Source organism: Thamnophis sirtalis, unplaced genomic scaffold, assembly GCF_051295495.1.
Source record: "Thamnophis sirtalis isolate CommonGarterSnake01/CBP01778 unplaced genomic scaffold, rThaSir2_p1.2 scaffold_13, whole genome shotgun sequence".
In the NCBI taxonomy this organism is placed as follows: Eukaryota; Metazoa; Chordata; class Lepidosauria; order Squamata; family Natricidae; genus Thamnophis; species Thamnophis sirtalis.
This window is the reverse complement of record NW_028261393.1, coordinates 40,628,248-40,649,721: the sequence shown is the minus strand read 5'-3', so window position 1 is coordinate 40,649,721 and position 21,474 is coordinate 40,628,248. Positions and strand designations below refer to the sequence as shown.

Below are 21,474 nucleotides of genomic sequence, written 5' to 3'. Positions count from 1 at the left end.
TTCAAATCTCACCGGCTCAAGGTTGACTCAGCCTTCCATCCTTCCGAGGTGGGTAAAATGAGGACCTGGATTGTTGGGGGCAATATGCTGACTCTGTAAACCACTGAAAGCCCTATGAAGCGGTATATAAGTCTAACTGCTATTGCTATTGCTATTAATTCCAAGTAGAATTGGGGCAACTGAATGGGGCTGAGCATTTACTGGCTGGATGCCCTTCCTGATGCCATGTGGAGTTTGCAGCAAATATTTTCTTGTTGCTCCTTGAGAAACATCTGCCACCACCTACAATTGAACTTTCATAATACCCGTCAGGCTCCCCAAACCAAGAAAGGTACACTGAAGTTCTTCTCAGCAGTTTCCTTTATTCTTCATCACCCAGAGACAGAATCTTACCAAATTAAAGCAAATTACCATATTTTTCAGAGTATAAGATGCACCTTTTTCCCTCAAAAAAGAGGCTGAAAATCTGGGTGCGTCTTATACACTGAATACAGCATTTTTTGCCTCCCGAAATCCCGCCGCCTTCACCAAAATGGCCGTGCATAGCTTTTAGGCTTTCAGAGAGCTCCTGGGGGATGGGGAGGGCAGAAATGAGCAAAAAATGCCCCATTTTTCCTGCCCCCAGCAGTACTCTATAAGCTTCCTAAAAGCTATCCATGCCCTTTTTTTGACAAAAAAACTGGCCCGTTTTTGCAAAAAAACTGGCTGTTTTCTGCTCGTTTTTGCCCCCCCTGAAGCATTCTACAAGCCTCCTAAGGGCTATCCATGCCCTTTTTTTTTGAAGAAAAATGGGCCATTTTGGGGGAGGTTTGCAGAGTACAAAAACTTTTTTTTTTAAAAAAATCCTCTTTAAAACCTTGCTGCGTCTTATACTCCGAAAAATACGGTACTTACACCAGGGGTGTCAAACTCAATTTCGTTGAGGGTCACATCAGGACTGTGGTTGACCTCAGGGGTGGGTGGGGGACTGATTGGGGTGGGCATGGACAGCTTCACACCACTTCCCTAACTGCTGACATGTTTCCTCTTCGCATTGGGTAGACCAAGTCGAAGCGACATGGGTAGACCGGGCTGAAGTGAAGGGGGTCAGCCTCTTAAATTTTTCAGGACAACCCTGTGGGCCAGATCAGACCACATTGTGGGCCACATCTGGCCTGCGGGCCTTGAGTTTGACTTAACACCATTAAGTGTTTTTTATCGAGGCAACCTCGTTTATCCAAATATGGGATGGAGCATTCTGCTTCCGCTTTCATCTTTCAGCCCCAATCCAGGAGCCTTTGCAGGCAGTCACTTTCACAACAAACTATTTTTGTGTTAAATTTATATTTACTGACAAAGAAATAAAGATTTATTTATTTCTTTGTCGGTAAATATAAATTTAATACTTACATCATTAAACATACAGTATATTGAGAACACCTATGGAGGAGCCATCTTCACCTTGTTTCTCCCACACAAACTATCTAAACTTCATTGTCTCTTGCTCATCTGGAATGTAGCCCCTCCCTCTTTGGAATCCAGACAACATTCCACTACATATCCTCACCTTTGAAACCTGATGCACCAAATTCTCCACTAAGTCCAGGAATGCCTGCGTTGCCTTTGGGACCTGGGAAGCCCGAGGGACCGATGGGGCCTGGATTACCTCGATCACCTTGATTGAAGGCTGGGCCCGGTGGTCCTGGTGGCCCAGAAGGTCCTCGGAAGCCTGGGCAAAGAAGAACCAAGGAGATGTTGTTGCCAGTCACTTCTTGGTCTGCTGGGAGCTCAAGAAACCCTTAACTCATTTCAGCAGCTCCAAATCCTGAAATTGTGTCCATGTGTTGCCTAGGAAGTTGTTGAGAGACCACTTTAAAAATGATTGTAGGTAGTCCTCATTTAGCAACCATTATTAGGAGCGGCCACTTGGTTGCTAAGTGAAACTGTAACTGTGCTTATGGTCTGGCTCCAGCTTTCTTTTGGTTTACAGAACCGAGAAGGTCATAAATGTGAGGACTGATTCCAAAGTTATTTTTTCATTCCTGCGAATAGTGACTAAAATTTATATATAAAGTTTTTTATTTTTTCATTTTCATAACATATAACCACATGTATACTATTACATGACCAACATCGTATTCTATTATTAAATATTTATATCAATTCATCTTACTATCAACTTCCAAAAACGATTGGCTCTTCTGCTCTCCATATACCATATTTGTACCTTATCCATCACTTTCTTCTCCCTCTCTCCTCCCCCTCCCTACCTCCTTTCTTCCCTCTGTCGTCCTTCTCTTCTCTACTTCCCCTTCCTCTCTCCTTCTCCCCTCTCCCCTTTCCATTCCTTCTTTCTCTCTTCCTGATTTAGTGGCTAAATGAGGCACTTGCTAAACAAGGACTTCCTGTATTGAAAATATTCCAACATGGCCGCTTTACGTACGAAATATCACATGAAAGTACCTTACCCCATTTTCATTTGGCCCTTCAGAGAAGGCTAATAAAAATAACAAAACATCTGGAGCATCACTTGAACATGATCGGCATTGACAAAACCCACCATCCGTCAATTGCAAAAGTCAGCTTTGTTTAGAACAGCTTACATCCTGCCACTCATACCATCCCATATCCACATCTGCCTATGCCAGGTCCTTGCAAGGGACTCAATAGGTGGATAAAAATGCCAAATAAGATCTGAACATTTGACTGACTGTTGACCAACCATAATAAAAACAATAACCACAACACGTAACTTTTCTTGCATTTGGAGACAGCATGAATTAAATTCCTGATAGGCTCAAACACTTGACAATCCACCAGAGCTCAGAAATTAATGACTTCCAAAGACCTGGAACCACAGGTTAGCTATGTTTCCCCAGCATGCTTGGATAGAATTAAACCATTATTCCGGGTTTCAGCAATCAATATCTTGATTGCTGAAACTAGCTTGATGTCACTATTGTCGGGGGCATCTGTGGTTGCCCAAGCGCTCTGCCAGAAAAAACGGGCTCCAGGGCTCCATTTTCAGCTGTGCCGGCCTCCTGCTGCCCTCCTGCCCCCCGAGCTCCATTTTCACTGGCAGAGGGTAGCAGGAGGCCACTGCAGCTGAAAACGGATCTTGGGAGGGTTGCATGTCAGTCTGTTACTGTTTCTAGGGTGGCCCCATGGGACAGAACTCAGAACCCTGCAGGCTGGATCGGTCCCCGGGCTTTGAGATTGACCCCCCCCTGCTCTAGACCATAAATCACGATTTATTAGCCATAGTGGTTAAGTTCACACATGTTAAGTCAAACTTGCACAAGGGAGGCTATGCCAGCATGTTTGCAAAGGTGGTCTTCCTGCCATCCCCAAGCTCGCTCCTTCCATACCTGGCAGCCCATCTTCTCCAGGACGTCCCGTATCACCAGGCTTCCCAGGGACCTTGGAAGGCACAGAGATGCCAGGGGGACCTCGCCCCCCAGTGAAACCTGGGCTCCCAGGAAGACCTACAATGACATAAACAAACATTCCCAGACTCTGCATTGCTGTAGGAAAAAAGAGCCCGGAAGAGATAATGTACATTAATTGGCTAAGCGATGGACATGTTGAATTTGAAATGGCTAATTCTGCTAAGAGGAAATGGCCGCGCTCCAGCCCCCCGCCCCACCCCCATGACCCAAAAATCAGCTGGTTGGTGGAAGGTGCGCGCATATGTGTGGTGGACCTGAGTTGGGGTGATGGCTTACATGCCCACAGAAAGGGCTCTGCATGCCATAGGTGGCACGCGTTCCATAGTTTTGCCATCATGGAACTGTTGTGGTCCAGCAGGAGCCATTGGAGCTGCCACCAGACTCCGACAGCAAGGGGTCCTATGAGTCGGCTCTGGAGGACCCTGGACAGGGTTCCGATTCTGAGCACGGCATAGAGAGGCTGGTTGGCCACCAGGAGGCGCCTGAGCCTTGGACCAGTGGGGAGGAGACAAGGGAGAGTGATCCGGACACCAGTAGTGAGTTGTTCCTGGATGCCCGGCACCGAGGAGCTAATAGGCATCAGGAAGTACGGAAGTACAGGAGGTAATTGCACTCAGCTGGTGGTCATTAGGCTCCTCTCCAGACTATAAAAAGACTGCTTGTGCACACGCTCCTCTTGCAGAAGTCAATGCAGGAACTCATGTCGGAGAACATTATGGTGAGCTTGGCAGGCTGGATTGCTGCCACGGCTTATCTATGTTGGATTGCTGCCAAGCTTATATGTGCCAGTTTGCTGCCAAGGACCTGTCTGTCTGTTAATTAAATGCCGTAACTTATTTTTGGCTCAGAGTGTGTGTTGGTGTGGAACGAGGGGGGTCAGAACAGGAACTATAGTATTTTCTCTCTTTCAACTTCTATTATTTACCCATTTCTCCTGCAGGTCCTTTTGGTCCACGAGGACCAGGAGCTCCAACCTGGAAACCGGGATCACCTCGCTGACCTTTGACACCTGGAGCTCCCGCCGATCCAGGTAGTCCATTTTCACTCAGGCCTAATGAAATTAGAAAAATAGCATGAACAGCAGCTTGGTCCAGATGCTCTTTACTAACAACTGGCAATCCTCGATGATTGAAATCAATCAATCAGGGAACCAAATTGGGGAAGCTGGAAAAACATTTTCCTCTTTCTGTAGCTCTGAGGCTTCAGAATTTGGCTGCAAAAAAGGGAGAAAGCAAAACACGGCTTTTAAGACTCTGCAGGAAAAGGATTTGAAGGGCCCAAGGGTTTTAGATGCTTCTGCGGGGCGTGGTCAAATGCCAAAACACTGCTGACAACATCACCACCCAAAAGTCTCAACTCACACATTTGTGGAATTCTTGATGCTCTCTAAAATTGGCTGTTTGGTTGCAGGTGTTTTGTTACCTAACACAGTGTTTTTCAACCTTGGCGACTTTAAGTCCTGTGGACTTCAACTCCCAGAATCCCCCAGCCAGCATAGCTGGCTGGGGAATTCCAGGAGTTGAAGTCCACAGGACTTAAAGTCGCCAAGGTTGAAAAACACTGACCTAACAGATAATATCATCAGTGCTGGTCACTCACCTTGATTAATGTGACTTGCACTGATGAGGTTACCTAGTTGAGTAATGAAATGTCTACAAGCCAACGATCAAGGTTAGAGAGCACCAAGAACTCCACAGTTCAACCCTGAACGACGGAAATTCTTTTCTATTGGAATCCCACAATTGCATCAGAGGTTGGACAAAATGGAACCATTCAGGCAGTGGTGGGATTCAGCCGGTTCGCACCTATTTGGGAGAACCAGTTGTGAACTTTCTAAGCAGTTCGGAGAACCAGTTGTTGGAAGAAACCTCCTTTTGTTTTTTTCCACTTTACAGGGCTAATCCTGTAAGGAAGGCAGGAAGGAAACATTCTGGAGTTGTTTCTAGCCTCATCTTTATTGCCCTGCTTACAGAAACTGCCTCTCCAGTTAACCCTTATTACATTGTCACAGCTAAGGCAAAGTGCCCATCGACGTGAGTGATGTTGAGTTGGCCACACCCATCCAGTCACATGACCACCGGGCCACACCCACCCAGCTGGTCATTAGGGCAGAGATCTGGTTGTTGAATTATTTGAATCCCACCACTGCATTTAGGGGATGATATTACTGCATTTTGTGTCAACCCTGAAGATGACCTGACCGAGGCCATTTTGAGGCTTCAGTGTTGCTACACTGGAGCTAAAGGATTGGGAAGAGGGAATAGAGATAGCTGGGTTGTTGTAGCCAAAACAAAATACTTTCTCCTGGGAACCAAGGGCATTCCCACAGATAGTTGGAGTGAAGTTACCAGGCAACTGGACAGTACCTTGATTGGACCATGTGACTGATTTTGTGGGGGAAGAGAATAAACTTTTACTTTTAACTATGTGATAAAACCACAGGAACATTCAGAGTTGGTTTTCATCAGTCTGTGCCAATATGATATACTAAATAAAACTGTTCTTTGAGGAATCATCCTGCCTTGGAGTTCTGTTTGCTATGGGTGTATTACTTGGGTCCCTGACAATTTGATCTTACTGTGGAAGTTTCTAAGGATCTTTTGATTTACCTTGTTTTCCGGGAGAGCCTTTGGTGCCTGGTAAGCCATTTAGGCCAGTCAGTCCTGGGAATCCTGTGAATCCTGTAGATACATTTTAGAAGCTTTGCTGCCATTTTGGTGGTCACTACGAAAATGCTGCTCTTGCTGCTGTATATTGATTGTTTTTATTTACTAAATGCTTGGCCAAGAGACCTGCAAGGAAGCTTACGAAGGTAACTTCGAAGGCAAAAATCAATTCAGTAACATAATACAATACTAGATAGATATTGTCACGGTCACACAGGTTTTTCAAGGAATTGATCCTGGCCAACTACATTTCAAAACAAGAATGTGAAACAAAAATCTTGGAAGTAGAAGCCTATACAGTAAGACCCTGTCCTATACGTCAATGAAGACTCAAACATCCAGACCAAAGTGTCTCAAGGTTAAATCATGTCTCAAGGTTAAATCATGGGGATTGGACCAAACTTTGTAAATGTTGTTGCCCATCCGAGCAATGTCACGAAAGACTCTGCCCTATGTCCTCTTCATCTATAAATCCAGCTAATCAACCCTGAAGTAGGAATGGCCTGTTGGGATTGGTGAACGGACACCTAGCAGTCATCAATGGTGTGTTTCTTTCTGATCCCACTGCCAACTCCCAATTGCTGTTAATAAGTGAAGGAGAAGGAAATCCACCATTCTTCTCCAGCTTGATGATCCACTGATCTATCGCCAGTGTTATTCCAAGAAACTTTGCAAGATTTGATTTGGCATTCCAACCCACAATTTGAGTTTCTCTCTAGAAGTAAGGTTTTCAAGAACAACCCCCAAAATGCAAAACAAACCTTTTGGTCCTGCAGTGCCAGGATTTCCAGGAAATCCTGGAGGTCCACGTTGCCCAGGATTACCTGGAAAACCTGGGTTTCCCCTCGAACCAGCAGATCCAGGGAAGCCTAACGGGGGAAAAGAAAGAATTGTTTAAAATTGAGGTCCTAAAGTTGCAGACTATATATCTCCACAATGCTAAAACCTTCAGAAGCTGGGAGTCTTACTGAATGGAGTAACTCAACTTATTTCAGCTGGGAGTCTTACTCAACGGAACTCAATGAAATCAGTTCCAAGGACACAAATTTAGGATTAGTGAATGGAAGTACAGAATCAAAATATTAAGTAGTTAGCATTTATTTACAACATAAAGCAAGGTAAGAAGGTTTCCAGAGTTTTCCCATCTAGGCACTGACCAAATCTAATCCACCTTACCTTCAGCCAGATTGGATAAGTCAAGTCTCCCTTGAGTCAAGGTAAACTCTAGGTAAAGGTAAAGGTTCCCCTTGCACATATGTGCTAGTCGTTCCTGACTGAAGGGGGCGGTGCCTATCTCTGTTTCAAAGCTGAAGAGCCAGCACTGTCTGAAGATGTCTCTGTGGTATTGTGGCTGGCATGACTAAACACCAAAGGCACACGCTGTTACCTTCCCACCAAAGGTGGTCCCTATTTTTCTACTTGCATTTTTATATGCTTTTGAATTGCTAGTTTGGCAGAAGCTGGGACCTGTAACGGGAGCTCACTCTGTTACACTGTGCTAGGGATTCGAACCACCAACCTGCCGACCTTTCTGATCGACAAGCTCAGCGTCTTAGCCCCTGAGCTATCGCGTCTTGGTGACTGTGTGGGTACAAGGTTTTGTGGCATCAACATAGAAGTGATATGTCACATCTTCTTCTGGGGTGTGTTTTCAACCGATCTTCTGAGATTTTCAAGACAAAGGAAACAATGAGATTTGGACAATCTTGCGTGAGAGTTTACGTATCCTTCAGTTTTCTAGACATCTTTGTGAGCATTCTGGAGAAGTTTCTGGATGCAAAAAAACCCTGCTAATCCCTCTGCATTAAAAGATCCACCTTGTAAATAATACGTCTCGGTCACATGGCTTTGGTTACCTTGTGGTCCTTCTTGTCCACTGTTACCTGGTGACCCCTTCTGTCCATTTAGTCCGGGACCTCCTGAATATCCTGGGTCACCTTTTGTTCCTTGGACACCTGTTACACCTTCAAAAACCATAAGATGAGCCATTAAATTGCTATCTTCCCCAACCTAGGAAATTCTTGGAGTTGAACATTTATACCCTTGTCTAATTTTTACCCAAGTTTTCACATCTCTAAGATGATGAAGATGGTATTTCCATGGGATTTAAAAAAACACCTCTAAAATCATGAGTGGGAATGTACTCTCTTTTTGGTCGGAAATGGCAAGGCTGAACTGACAAATGTCTATTCGTAAAGCATGTCTACAATCAGCCAACCATATAGTGGGACCACAGACCATTCAGTTGAGAAGTACTGACATTCATTCACTCATTTCTAAGGAACCTCAGGAAGTTTACACTGATCCCTTAAGAAATTTGGTGTCAGGCGCAAAGGATCAGAACCATACATTAAGTTGCAATTCAGAAGACTTATTGCGCAAGCCTACACACAAGAAAGCTAGGCAACTAAAGTTCAATAAAAACTAAATTGGCACCAGATAAGGTTCAATGGAATTCAAGAGGGGTTGTATATGGAATGTTTGTGGCAATGTTAATGATTCTAAGCTGATGACGTGCTTAACTCCACCACCAGCTCTGCCTGTTGTTCCCCTATAGGCGGACTTTTAGTTAATGTACTAGTAAAAGTAATCTAAAATAAGCCTACTAGTTGCCCTTCCTTGAGTCATTGTCGGGTATTGATTTATTTACCTGGAAGCCCTTGGTCCCCTCGTTGGCCCTTAGGCCCCACACCACCTGGGATTCCTCGTGATTCCCCTCGATCACCTGAAAAGGGAAAAATAATCAACTGCTTTTTGTCTCAGCAATTCTGACAATTCACCATCTCCCTCCCACAATCAGAGCTTTCTTGGAAAACCATTACTATCCAGTACTATTTTCTCTTCCACTTTTTTTCAAGGATGCTTTTTTCCACACAGCATAATCAATACAAATTTTGAGTGAAGATAAATGAGGAAAAAAGTAATAGAGAAATGAAAAAAAACTATATAAAAGGAAGTATTAAAAAAAAAGAAAAAGAAAAAAGAGGTTTCTGGTTTACTTAACAGCTGTTATAAATACATTTTATGCAACTCAGAAAACTCAAACTGCCCAGGGAGCTGCTGATTCAGTTCTATAGAGGAATTATTGAGTCTGTCATCTGCACCTCCATAACTGTCTGGTTTGGCTCTGCAACCAAACAAGACAGACACAGACTTCAGAGGAGAATCAGAACTGCAGAAAAGACAATGACTGCCAACCTGCCTTCCATTGAGGACCTGAATACTGCACTAGTCAAAAAGAGGGCTGTGAAAGTATCTTCAGACCCCTCACATCATGGACATAAATTGTTTCAATTTCTACCCTCAAAACGACGCTATAGGGCACTGCACACCAGAACTACTAGACACAAGGACAGTTTTTCCCCAAATGCCATCACTCTAATTCCCACAACACTATCGAACTATTTACTAAGACTGTATTACTATTCTTCTTCTGATCCTTCCTATTACCTATCTCCTTCCACTTATAACTAGAGCCACGTTGCTTGTATCTTTACAATTTATATTGTTTATTTGTTTCCTAGTATGATTTGATTGCTTATTAGTATCCTATGACTATCACTAAGTGTTATATCTTATGGTTCTTGGTGAATGTATTTTATTTTTCTTTATGTACACTGAGAGCATATGCACCAGAGACAAATTCCTTGTGTGTCCAATCACACTTGGCCAATCAAGAATTCTATTCTATTTAAAGAATTCTATTCTATTTAAATAATTTTATTTATATTTTACTTCTCTCTCTAAGGTCACATCAAAGCTTCCTTCTTTCCCTAATCTACTCTTCCTAATCATCTTATCTATAAACCATCCATTCATTTTTTTCCCCTTTCTAGAGCAAAAAGTCTTTAAGGGCACCTATATTGTTGATTTTTGAAAAGATGCTAGCAAGACCACACCGATGACTCACCCTTTGGACCACGCAATCCGGTAACCCCTGGGGAGCCAGGGGAGCCTGGGATACCTTCAGCACCCTATTGAAGAAAGCAGCATGTCAACATCATAATTAATGCTGAAATCAGCTTTCATGGTAGTGTGATTGGTCTCTTAGTATCCAGAGAGGAAGCTCCTTTCAAGTGACTATTCTGGTGACCACCAGCGATCTGAAATCACTACGGCGGCCAAGGGGATGCTGCAATGGTCATGTGTGAAAAATGGTTGTTACTGTATCCTTTGGAGTATAAGACGCACCATAGTGTAAGAGGCAGCAAGGTTTTGAAGAGGCAAATTAAGAAAAAAAAATAGGTAGGTAGATAGAGGGATAGAGAGGGAGAGAAAGAGAGAGAAATATAGTAGTAGGTAGGGAGAGAGAGAGAGTAAGTAAGTAGGTAGATGTTTCCAGGTGTATTTATCCATGTGTTGGAGAAGGAAATTGCTGACAATCTGCAGCACCGAAGACTTTCTTTCTGCTGGCACAGCACTTCATCAATGTAATTCTCATCAGTTAAAGAGCTTTCCAAAAGGGAAAAAAAATTGCACTCTGCAAACCTTCAAAAAATGGCCCATTGTGTATGCGCAGAGTTGCCAGATGAAGGAAACAGCTAAAGAAGAGGGGTCAACTTGGGAATAAGGCCACACATGGATGATGAATGGCCCCTCCCAGAGGAAATAAAAGAAGAACGAAAGGGGAGTGGAGTTTGCAAGAGACAATTAGTTCGCTTAATTGGTTCGTGACTCTCCAAGGCTCCTTGCCACATTTTGCTGATATCGGCCTGCCAGCTCTCCAAGCCAGAGAAGGTCTGTGACTGTAAATCCTCCCTTGAAAGACTTTGCTGGATGTGAATAAGCAGAATTCACAGCAAATTAATAAAAGGGGCATTTGTCAGGACAAGGAGTTTGCTTCATGCTCTCGGGAAGCCTCGGTCAGAACAACAATCCAACTGTGAGATCAACAGCCACAAAAAATCCTGCCTAGGTTCTTCTTCCACTTGTTGACTTTGTGGTGCGGAAGACTCAGGGGAAAAGCAGAGAGGCTGTTTCCCGGCTGTATCTTCACATCTTCTGCCAACATCCCAAAGCAGATCCAGAACTCCTTCAGAGATTATCTGGCTAAATCTGCTTCCACCTGACCAAAAAGATATGGACCAAAACTGTTCTGACCCAGCTCCCCAAACATGACAAACCTTCTGTGGTTAAATCAATGGTTCCTTTATTACGAGTGCCAGCAGCCCCGGCAAAAAGTCTCGCTCTCTCACAGGATCATCAATGTCAGACCGGCAGGGAGATAAACAGTCTTCACTTCATCTTCACCCCCTGCCTTTTATCTCCAAAGCTAGGGTGGGGCTTTACTAGCAGTGGTGGCTCTTTCTTCCCAAGCAACGGCCCATACATTTCCACTGCTCTCCTCTCCTCTGCCTTCTGCACATCTGTGTGGCAGGCACTGGACACAGCTGTTCCTCCTCTTCCTCATCAGTCAAGCATGGGGGCTGTTGACTCTCCATCTGAGGGCTGACGGATGGCCCAGACTCTGCCTCTATCTCTATCTCTGACAGCTCCATTCCCTCTTCCCCCTTGGAGCTCTCAGGTTGCTAGATGCTGGCCCTGTCTCCCACTTTGCCTCTTCATCTGATTCGGCTGTTGGAGGGGCTGGCGGCCGGCAGACCATGACAAAAAATCATATGAAGGACCCAAAGGATTCTGAACTTGTTAGGAGTTCACTAAGACTCCAAAAGTCTAAAAGTGGTGGCCATCATTGAACTTGGAAGAACAGTGGAAGTGCTTCCCACTCACCCAGGAGTAAAAAGAAAAAAAAGAAAAGAGAAAGGATACTTACACGTCCCCCAGGCATTCCAGGAAACCCTGAGATACCACCAGATCCCTTTTGTCCAAAAAACCCAGGAGAACCAAACGTTCCTCGAAAACCTGGGTCTCCTGGCAGTCCTTTCTCTCTAGATGGGGATCCAGCTCTCCCTGGAAGCCCAGGCTGCCCTCGGACACCTGGGGCTCCTTTATCACCTACGGAAAGGTAAAACAGTGATATAACAAGGTGTCTAATGCTTCTTCAGAATGAAGAGTGGCAGGTGTCACCTTGTCCACCATCAGCCTATTCTAAGACTAGTCATCATTCGAATGGAGAAGATGATACAATAATTAGAGTTTTCTGTGTCTAATGCTTCTTCAAAAGTGCAGATTGGCAGATAGCAACAACAATAGTATCAGGGTTCCAACAGATGCCCTAATTAAATCATCACCCTTGAGCCAAGCTTCAAAATAAATCCATATTTTTTATTAGGAGTAACATGTTTGCACGTATCCAAGTGAAGCCAGCTCTGACCCTACATAATTTACAGCCCAAGTATGACTCTGTTTTCCCCCCTCATCCCAGGGTGTGCCATAAATCACATTCTCCAAAGGAGCACTTTCGCCTCTGATTGTTGCAGGTAACCTGGGAGACAACCTTGAGAAAGATATGCATGGAATGTGCTGATTGTTGCTGCATCAGTTCCCCCCTCTTGCTTATGGCAACTCGAGAGCAGGCCAGGGATGCTTTGCGAGTTGACAATGCCAAACACATACCTCTTAGTCCTGGAAATCCTCTTTGTCCCTCCAATCCAGGATCTCCTCTGTCCCCTTTGAATCTGAGGGCCAGATCTGGGGGTCTGAAAATGGGAGGTCCAGGAGGACCACGGACACCTCTATCACCTGCACAAAAGAAGAAAGATGCTTACTCTACCTACATTGATCCAGAGAGCACCAGACATTCCTGCTTAGAGTATTTAGATCCGCAGTCCAAATATAAGACCAATGAGTTTATAGTGGACTATAAAAGGAATAGATCAGACATCCAGCCCTTCCTTATCAATGGAGAACAAGTGGAGCAAGTGGCCAGTTTTAAGTTTCTGGCTGTTATTATAAAAGAGAACTTGAATTGGGACGCTCATATTACGGCACTGGTCAAAAGGGGCCATTAGAGATTATACGACCTGAGACTTCTCAGCAGCCTGTCCCCAGTGTGCACATGCGCAGAGTTGCCAAACAAAGGGAACAGCTAAAGAACAGGGGTTGACTTGGGAGTAAGGCCACAGGTGGACGATGACTGGCCCCTCCCAGAGGAAATAAAAGAGGAGCGAAAGGGGAGTGGAGTTTGCAGGAGACCATTAGTTTGCTTAATTTGTTTCGTGACTCTCCGTGGCTCCTTGCCAAATTTTGCAAATATCGGCCTGCCAGCTCTCCAAGCCAGAGAAGGTCTGTGACTGTAAATCCTCCCTTGAAAGACTGCTGGATGTGAATGAGAAGAATTCATAGTCAATTAATAAAAAGGTTTTTTGTTGGGACAAGGACTTGCTTTATGCTCTTGGGAAGCCTCGGTCAGAACACCATGCCCGGTAGTGTGCTGTGGCCTGGGGGTTGAAGACCCTTGCACTAGGTTATAAATTTAGAGCAAGCCTCACTCCTTATTAGCACTGATGATGTTACATGGTTGGGTAAGGAAATGTCTGCAAGAAAACAACCAAGCTCAGAAAGCACCAAGGACCTCACATGTCAACTCTTAGCTACAAATATTCTCCTTTATTGGTACATAGAAACCAAGACATTGTGACTAAAACCTCACTGTTTTTGAGGAGGCTTGTGAAATAGGAGTTTGTATCTTAACATGTATTTTGGAAGGCAATTCTGAAAAGTGGGCAAAAGAAATGAAGTCCCGGTTTCATCAGAAAACAAAGTCAGGAGACACGCAAAACCTTTCGGCTTGGGTTGGTCATACGCTGTGCTTCATGCAAAATTTCTGGACTCACCTTTGAGGCCAGGTAAGCCAGAAAATCCAGGGTTTCCATTTCTTCCTGGTGCACCCGACGTTCCTTTCAGGCCATCCAGGCCAGGGACCCCAGTTGGCCCCGGCATCCCAGGAAAACCAGTCATACCCACCGAGCCCTTTTCACCTAGTTTGGAACAATCAAGCATTATTTCATGCAGAGTACACTGAATGTTTTGGGAAAGAAAGATTCAGGTAAAGGTAAAGGTTCCCCTCGCACATGTGTGCTAGTCGTTCCCAACTCTAGGGGGTGGTGCTCATCTCAATTTCTAAGCCGAAGAGCCAGCATTGTTCAAAGATGTCTCCGTGGTCATGTGGCCAACATGACTCAATGCCAAAGGTGCACAGAACACTGTTACCTTCCCACCAAAGGTGGTCCCTTTGCATTCTTAGGGCTCCAACAGGACTGCTTCCTGTTGGGGCCCAAAGGAGCCCAGGTGGGCAGGCGAGGTGTGGCGAGTAAAGGCTGGCAAGGCGCCCCTTGATGTGCATGACACCGAGTTGGCCACGCCCACGCAGTCACATAGCCACCTTGCCACGCCCACCCAGCCGGTCAGCTAGGCAGATCGTATTAGTGGCCCGGAGGATTGAAAATTAAGAATTTAGCGGTCTCTGAGGTCCGAAAGGTTGGTGACCCCTGCTTCAGAGCACATCTGAAAGTTCCAACACAGATCAAAGGCAACAATTCTCATGTAAGCGCAGAGTTATCAATTACAAAACAATTACGGTACCTTTTGAGCCTGGGAAACCTGAAGACCCATCTGGGCCCCAGAGGCCTGGCGGTCCAGGCAATCCTCGTTCTCCAGGCTGTCCTGGCAGGCCCTCAAGACCTGGGGACCCTTTCATGCCGGCGGGACTTGGTGACCCAGCATCTCCTCTTGGTCCTTTGGTTCCGGGAAGTCCTGAATGGTTCAAAACCAAACCGTCACCACGACATTCTTCCAAAGACGACATTTCTACTATCTCTCAAGAGGTTAACGCTAAAGCATTTCATTTGTATACAGCTAACTGAACTGCGGCCAAAAATATATATCATGCAGCCTTTCTAAAGCACACAAGGTTAGAAATGAAAAAAAAAAAAAGGATTAGTTGCCTAATGATTAAAAGCTCTAGGAAAGCTACTGCCTATGTACCAACGGACAACTGCCAACAGTGAAACCCCTTATGGTTGGGATAATTTAGGCCTTTATCACAGTGGTGAAATTCAATTTTTTTTACTACCGGTTCTGTGGGCGTGGCTTGGTGGACGTGGTGTGGCTTGGTGGGCGTGGCGGGCAAAGGATACTGCAAAATCTCCATTCCCACCCCATTCTGGGACCAGCCAGAGATGGTATTTGCTGGTTATCTGAACTACTCAAAATTTACGCTACTGGTTCTCCGAACTACTCAAAATTTACGCTACTGGTTCTCCAGAACTTGTCAGAATTTGCTGGATTTCACCCCTGGTTTATCAGTTACCATTTGGGAAATACGCGACTCATGAAGTCTACCAATGGGGACCAGAAAGGTCTTGGCGTATCACATTCCCCTGGCTATTGTCATTCTAAATCACACCAAAATGTTTACCCCACAGTCTTTGCTTTTCCTTCAGTCTATATTTTACAACAGTTGCAATGTATGACTGTGAAAGTTGGACCATAAAAAAGGCTGAGCGCAAAAGAATGGAGGCCTTTGAACTCTGGTGCTGGAGAAGACTCCTGTAAGTCCCTTGGACTGCAAGGCGATCAAACTGGTCAGTCCTAGAAGAGATCAACCCTGACTGCTCTTTAGAAGGCCAGATCCTGAAGATGAAACTTAAATATTTTGGCCACCTAATGAGAAGGAAGGACTCCTGAAGAGCCTCATGCTGGGAATGATTGAGGGCAAAAGAAGAAGGGAAAGACAGAGAATGAGGTGGCTGGATGGAGACACTGAAGCAGTCAGTGTGAGCTTAAATGGACTCCAGAGGATGGTAGAGGACAGGAAGGTCTGGAGGAATATTGTCCATAGGATCGCGATGGGTCGGACACAACTTCATAACTAACAACAACAAGAGCAGAGGTTTCCAACCTTGGCAACTTTAAGACTTGTAGACTTCAACTCCAGAGTTCCTCAGGCAGCAAAGCTTGGAGTTGAGGTCCACAAGTCTTGCAAGTTTGAAGACCCCTGCTCTAGACAGTGGGTTGGGCTGGATTCCAGTGGAGAAAACCCATTAATGTTAAAGGGAAATAGTCACTTGTACATGGATGAAATCACAAATTGTGCTTGACGCATGGAAGTCACACTAGTGGCAGCAGTAAATTGGGTGTATCTGATCTTGACAAAGCTAAGCAGAATTGGATTTGGTTAGTGCTTGGATGGGACCCCAATGGATAGGGCTATAGTCTGGACTGCAAAATTGTACATCTTCCAGGAGAAAGCTTTGGCAATACACACCGATGCTGTTGCCAGTAAAATTACCATCAGTATATCTATCCAGTCACCAGAAGTCACGCTCAATTTGACCTAGCCTTTACTTTGTAAAATTAAATTTAAAAGCTGAAGCATGACTGAGGCAGAATCTAAACAATGATCTACAAAACTGTGCTGACAATGCTAGAAATAACTTTGCCAGTAAAAACCAGTCCAACAGGGTGGACTTTAGCTTCTGAATTCATCAGGTTGAGTCTTAAAAGTGGAGATCCGTGATGGCGAATCTATGGCAACCGTGCATGTGTGCATGCCTCCCACCGGCCAGCTGAATTCAGATCTCTGCCGCACACGTGGGAGATGTAAGCACATGCATGGGGGGGTCACACACATGTGCAGGGTCACCCATGCATGCGCAGAGAGTGGGGGGAGTGCAGGGGGAGCAGTGCTCCCTCTCACCATTTTTGGTTTCAAGAGGCTTCAGAAAGGCCTGCTAGGGTCGCACACATTTGCAGGGGGCGGCGGCGTGGGGAACGTGCTGGGGGTCGTGTGCACATGCGCAGATGAGCGGAGTATATTGCATTATGGGTGTGGGCATGCAAGGAGAAAAAGGTTAGCCATCACTGATCCAGGTGATTTTTATTTGACAGGCAGCAACAAAAAAGAGTAACACTAGGAGACTAAAAAAACTTAACAATTTGTGCATTGTTGACTAAAACACCCCTTAAAACAGCTTTCCCAAACCTTTTTTGGCTTTGTGGACTGGGGGAGCTGGGAGGAAGAGAGGAGATGGTTCCATGCACGCAATTGCCCACAATTTCCATGGCCCGGCTGTGAACAAGCTATGGCCCGATAGTGGGCTGTGGCTAGTGGTGGGATTCAAATACTTTAACAACTGGTTCTCTGCCCTAATGACCAGCTGGGTAGGTGGGGCTCGGTGGTCATGTGACTGGGTGGGCATGGCCAACTCAATGTCACTCACATCGATGGGTGCCTTGCCTTAACTGTCACAATGTAATAAGGGTTAAGAAACAACACCAGAATGTTTCCTTCCTGCCTTCCTTACAGGATTAGCCCTGTAAAGTGGAAAGAAACAAAAGGAGATTTCTTCCAACAACCAGTTCTCCCAACTGCTAAGAAAGTTAACAACTGGTTCTCCCGAATGGGTGCAAACCGGCTGAATCCCACCACTGGCTGTGGCCCAGGGGTTGGGGACCCCTGACTTAAAAGCCACAGGTTCCTTTTCAGGAAAAATATAAAATGTTTGCAGATGGGGGGAAAAAACAACGATCTAAAATTCAAGTGGAAGTCTATGTTGGCTGATTGTTTCTTTGCAACTGAGTTGGCATTGACTCTTAGTGTTCAGACAGATGGACCTTCTCCAGATCCAGTGGCCACACAGAGAGACCTTCTTGGATGGTGAAATTCAATTTTTTTTACTACTGGTTCTGTGGCCATAACTTGATGGGTGTGGTGTGGCTTGGTGGGCATGGCAGGGGAAGGATACTGCAAAATCTCTATTCCCTCCCCACTCCAGGGGAAGGGTACTACAAAATCTCCATTTCCATTCCACTCCAGGGGAAGGATACTGCAAAATCGCCATTCCCTCCCCACTCCATGGGAAGGATACTGCAAAATCCCCATCCCCTCCTCTCTCCAAGGGAAGGATACTGCAAAATCCCCATCCCCTCCTCTCTCCAAGGGAAGGATACTGCAAAATCTCCATTCCCTCCTTACTCCAGGGGAAGGATACTGCAAAATCCCCATCCCCTCCGCACTCCATGGGAAGGGTACTGCAAAATCTCCACTCCCTCCTCTCTCCAGGGGAAGGATACTGCAAAATCCCCAACCCCTCCCCACTCTATGGGAAGGATACTGCAAAATCTCCATTCCCTCCTCATTCCAGGGGAAGGATACTGCAAAATCCCCCTCCCCTCCCCACTCCATGGGAAGGGTACTGCAAAATCTCCACTCCCTCCTCATTCCAGGAGAAGGATACTACAAAATCCCCATCCCCTCCTCACTCCAGGGGAACGATACTGCAAAATCTCCATTCTCTCCTTTCTCCAAGGGAAGGATACTGCAAAATCCCCATCCCCTCCCCTCTATGGGAAGGATACTGCAAAATCTCCATTCCCTCCTCACTCCAGGGGAAGGATACTGCAAAATCCCCATCCACTCCCCACTCCATGGGAAGGGTACTGCAAAATCTCCACTCCCTCCTCATTCCAGGAGAAGGATACTGCAAAATCCCCATCCCCTCCTCACTCCAGGAGAAAGATACTGCAAAATCCCCATCCCCTCCCCACTCCAGGGGAAGGGTACTGTAAAATCCCCATCCCCTCCCCACTCCATGGGAAGGGTACTGCAAAATCTCCATTCCCTCCTCTCTCCAGGGGAAGGATACTGCAAAATCTCCATCCCCTCCCCACTCCATGGGAAGTGTACTGCAAAATCTCCATTCCCTCCTCACTCCAGGGGAAGGATACTGCAAAATCTCCGTTCCCTCCTCACTCCAGGGGAAGGATACTGCAAAATCTCCATTCCCTCCTCACTCCAGGGGAAGGATACTGCAAAATCTCCATTTCCTCCTCACTCCAGGGGAACGATACTGCAAATTCTCCATTCTCTCCTTTCTCCAAGGGAAGGATACTGCAAAATCCCCATTCCCTCCCCACTCCATGGGAAGAGTACTGCAAAATCTCCATTCCCTCCTCACTCCAGGGGAAAGATACTGCAAAATTTCCGTTCCCTCCTCACTCCAGGGGAAGGATACTGCAAAATCTCCATTCCCTCCTCACTCCAGGGGAAGGATACTGCAAAATCTCCATTCCCTCCTCACTCCAGGGGAATGATACTGCAAAATCTCCGTTCCCTCCCCATGCCAGGGAAAGGCTATTGAAAATTCTCCATTCCCACCCCATTCCAGAGGTGGCATTGGCCGGTTCTCCAAACTTCTCAAAATTTCTGCTACCAGTTCTCCAGAACCTGTCAGAACGTGCTGGATTTCACCCCAACCTTCTCCAGGATGAGAAGTCCATGTGCAGGAGCCCTACATACAAATCTCTTTCCGAAAAGATGAAGGCCACAATTCTTGGCAGAATTGAAATAAGGGGTATCACAGTCAGCGCATATTTTGTAGCAAAAATAGGCTAGGCAGCTGTTAGTCCAAGAGTTTTTACGCTACAAAGCATTTGCTCTCACCTTGGCAGCCTATGTGGAGAACCCCCAAAACCAAAACAGTGTGACATCAGAAATGGAGAGATGATGGCAAATGGAAGAGAAACATGGTGAGGAAAAACAGACAAAAACATGTGAACCAGGAAGAAAAAAAGCACAAGGCCAAGAATGAGTTAATGACTTGGAAAATAACTGAGCTCTTGTCTTGATGGAGATTCTCAGTCATCCAGGTCATAGTTGTCCCAAAGGTGATTTTTTTTCTCGAAGGCAATTGGACTTTTTTTTCCTTGAAGACATTTCACTTCTCATCCAAGAAGCTTCTTCAGAACTGGAGAAGCTTGGATGAGAAGCAAAATGTCTTGAAGGAAAAATAAAGAAATTCCAAGTTGCCTTTTGAAAAAATACTTTTGGGACAACCAAACTCTTTCTCAACACAGCTTAGATCAGAGGTCTTCAAACTTGGCAACTTTAAGACTTGTGGACTTCTGGGAGTTCAAGTCCACAAGTCTTAAAGTTGCTAAGTTTCGGGACTCCTGGCTTAGATCAAATGCATGAATGGGGTCCCCTGGGTTTGGGTGGATGGAGACAGCAGACAGAAGTGTGAAAATTGGGCTGCAGCTGCTGGTGGTAGAAACATTTGAGTAAGGGGGAAGATTGTCCCAAAGGTGCTTTTTCAAGAGGCAACTGGACTTCCTTGTTTTTCTTTGGAGACTTTTGGCTTCTCATTCAAGAAACTTCTTCAGCTCTGACTGGAGGGTGGGGAACGGAAAGATTTATATTCCTTGTAGACAGCTGCACTCTTTTAGAGATTGAGGCCACCATCCAGTCAGAGATGAAGAAGCTTTTTGGATGGGAAGCGAAAGGTCTTCAAAGAAAAACCAGAAAGTCCACTTGCCACTTGGAAAAAGCACCTTTGGGACAACCGTGACCTGGATGACTGAGAATCTCTATAGATGTTAAGGGAAATATAGTTTTCCTCCAGGATTTCCTTTGAATATTTTTATTTCCCTGGATTTTGTTTTCTTTCCATGCCATCCCAGGACTTCATATTTTTATTTCAAGGAACTGTTTCTGCTCTGGCATCGAAGCCAAAGAAGACCACCTTCCACCACCTTAATTGACAGCTCAGTTATCCAGGATGTGGATGATAGATGGATTCTCCTTTTGGTGAAGGATCCATGCATGGTCAAGTGGAAGGATCACTATGGCACCAGAGGTGGGTTCCTACTGGTTTGGCCCAGTTTGGTATGATATGCCAGCCTAGGTCACAGAACCGGCAGTGACCCAGGCTGGCCACGCCCCAAAACTGGTTTCCTGGTTGCTGCCATCTTTTTTTGATGTTCTGTGCATGCGCAGAACAATTTCCATTGAATTGCGCATGTAGCATGCATGCAGCCCGTGTGTGCATGAATGAACTGGCAGTAACGCCAGCTAGAACCCACCCCTGTATGGCACACAGAGCCATCTCTCTGGGCACACCAGCCATCGGCCATTGCTCTTCCGGGTTCCAGCATCAGTCAGCTGGTTTTCGTGAACACAGGAGCATCGGAAACAGAAGAGCAGCTCCCTTGTGCACATGCACATGCCAGAAAGCTGAGCTTCTGGTTTACGGAATGTGCATGTGTGCCAGCCAGCTGGTCTTTGCGCGCAGATGCGCACTAGAAACCGGAAGACCAGGTGACCAGTGCACATGCGCTTGCTGGATACTGGAAGCTCAGCTTCCTGGCACATGCATGTGTGCCAGGGAACTGCACTTCCGGTTTCCAGCGCTCCCCCCTCAAGTGTGCGCGCACTCTCGTTTTGACACTTGGTGCCAAAAAGGTTCGCCAACACTGGTACCCTGTTTCCCTGAAAATAAGCCCTCCCAGATAATAAGCCCAATCGGGCTTTTGAGCACATGTGCTAAAATAAGCCCTGCCCCCAAAATAAGTTCTCTCTGAAAATATTGCCACACAGCAGCAGCCATGCGGTGACCATGCTCACCGTCTCCTGCACCTCAAAAATAATAAGACCTCCCCAAAAATATGACCAAGTGCTTATTTTGGGGGGGGGTTTCAAA

The 21,474-nt window shown here is 45.7% G+C and overlaps 1 protein-coding gene across 2 annotated transcripts in view; it reads right to left on the bottom strand.

Annotated features, from left to right (window-relative positions):
- COL4A6 (collagen type IV alpha 6 chain) overlaps positions 1–21,474 on the bottom strand; it is a 212,571-nt gene that overhangs the window by 13,599 nt on the left and 177,498 nt on the right. For both annotated transcript variants that reach the window (XM_087727220.1, XM_087727221.1), the window contains 12 exons: positions 14,579–14,749; positions 13,831–13,974; positions 12,611–12,736; positions 11,868–12,049; positions 10,005–10,068; positions 8,745–8,819; positions 7,951–8,058; positions 6,856–6,963; positions 6,038–6,109; positions 4,354–4,479; positions 3,348–3,464; positions 1,547–1,708 (listed from right to left, as the gene is read on the bottom strand). In XM_087727220.1, coding sequence (XP_087583346.1) covers positions 1,547–1,708; positions 3,348–3,464; positions 4,354–4,479; positions 6,038–6,109; positions 6,856–6,963; positions 7,951–8,058; positions 8,745–8,819; positions 10,005–10,068; positions 11,868–12,049; positions 12,611–12,736; positions 13,831–13,974; positions 14,579–14,749 — 1,455 coding nt within the window. The remainder of the gene's footprint in view (positions 1–1,546; positions 1,709–3,347; positions 3,465–4,353; positions 4,480–6,037; positions 6,110–6,855; positions 6,964–7,950; positions 8,059–8,744; positions 8,820–10,004; positions 10,069–11,867; positions 12,050–12,610; positions 12,737–13,830; positions 13,975–14,578; positions 14,750–21,474) is intronic.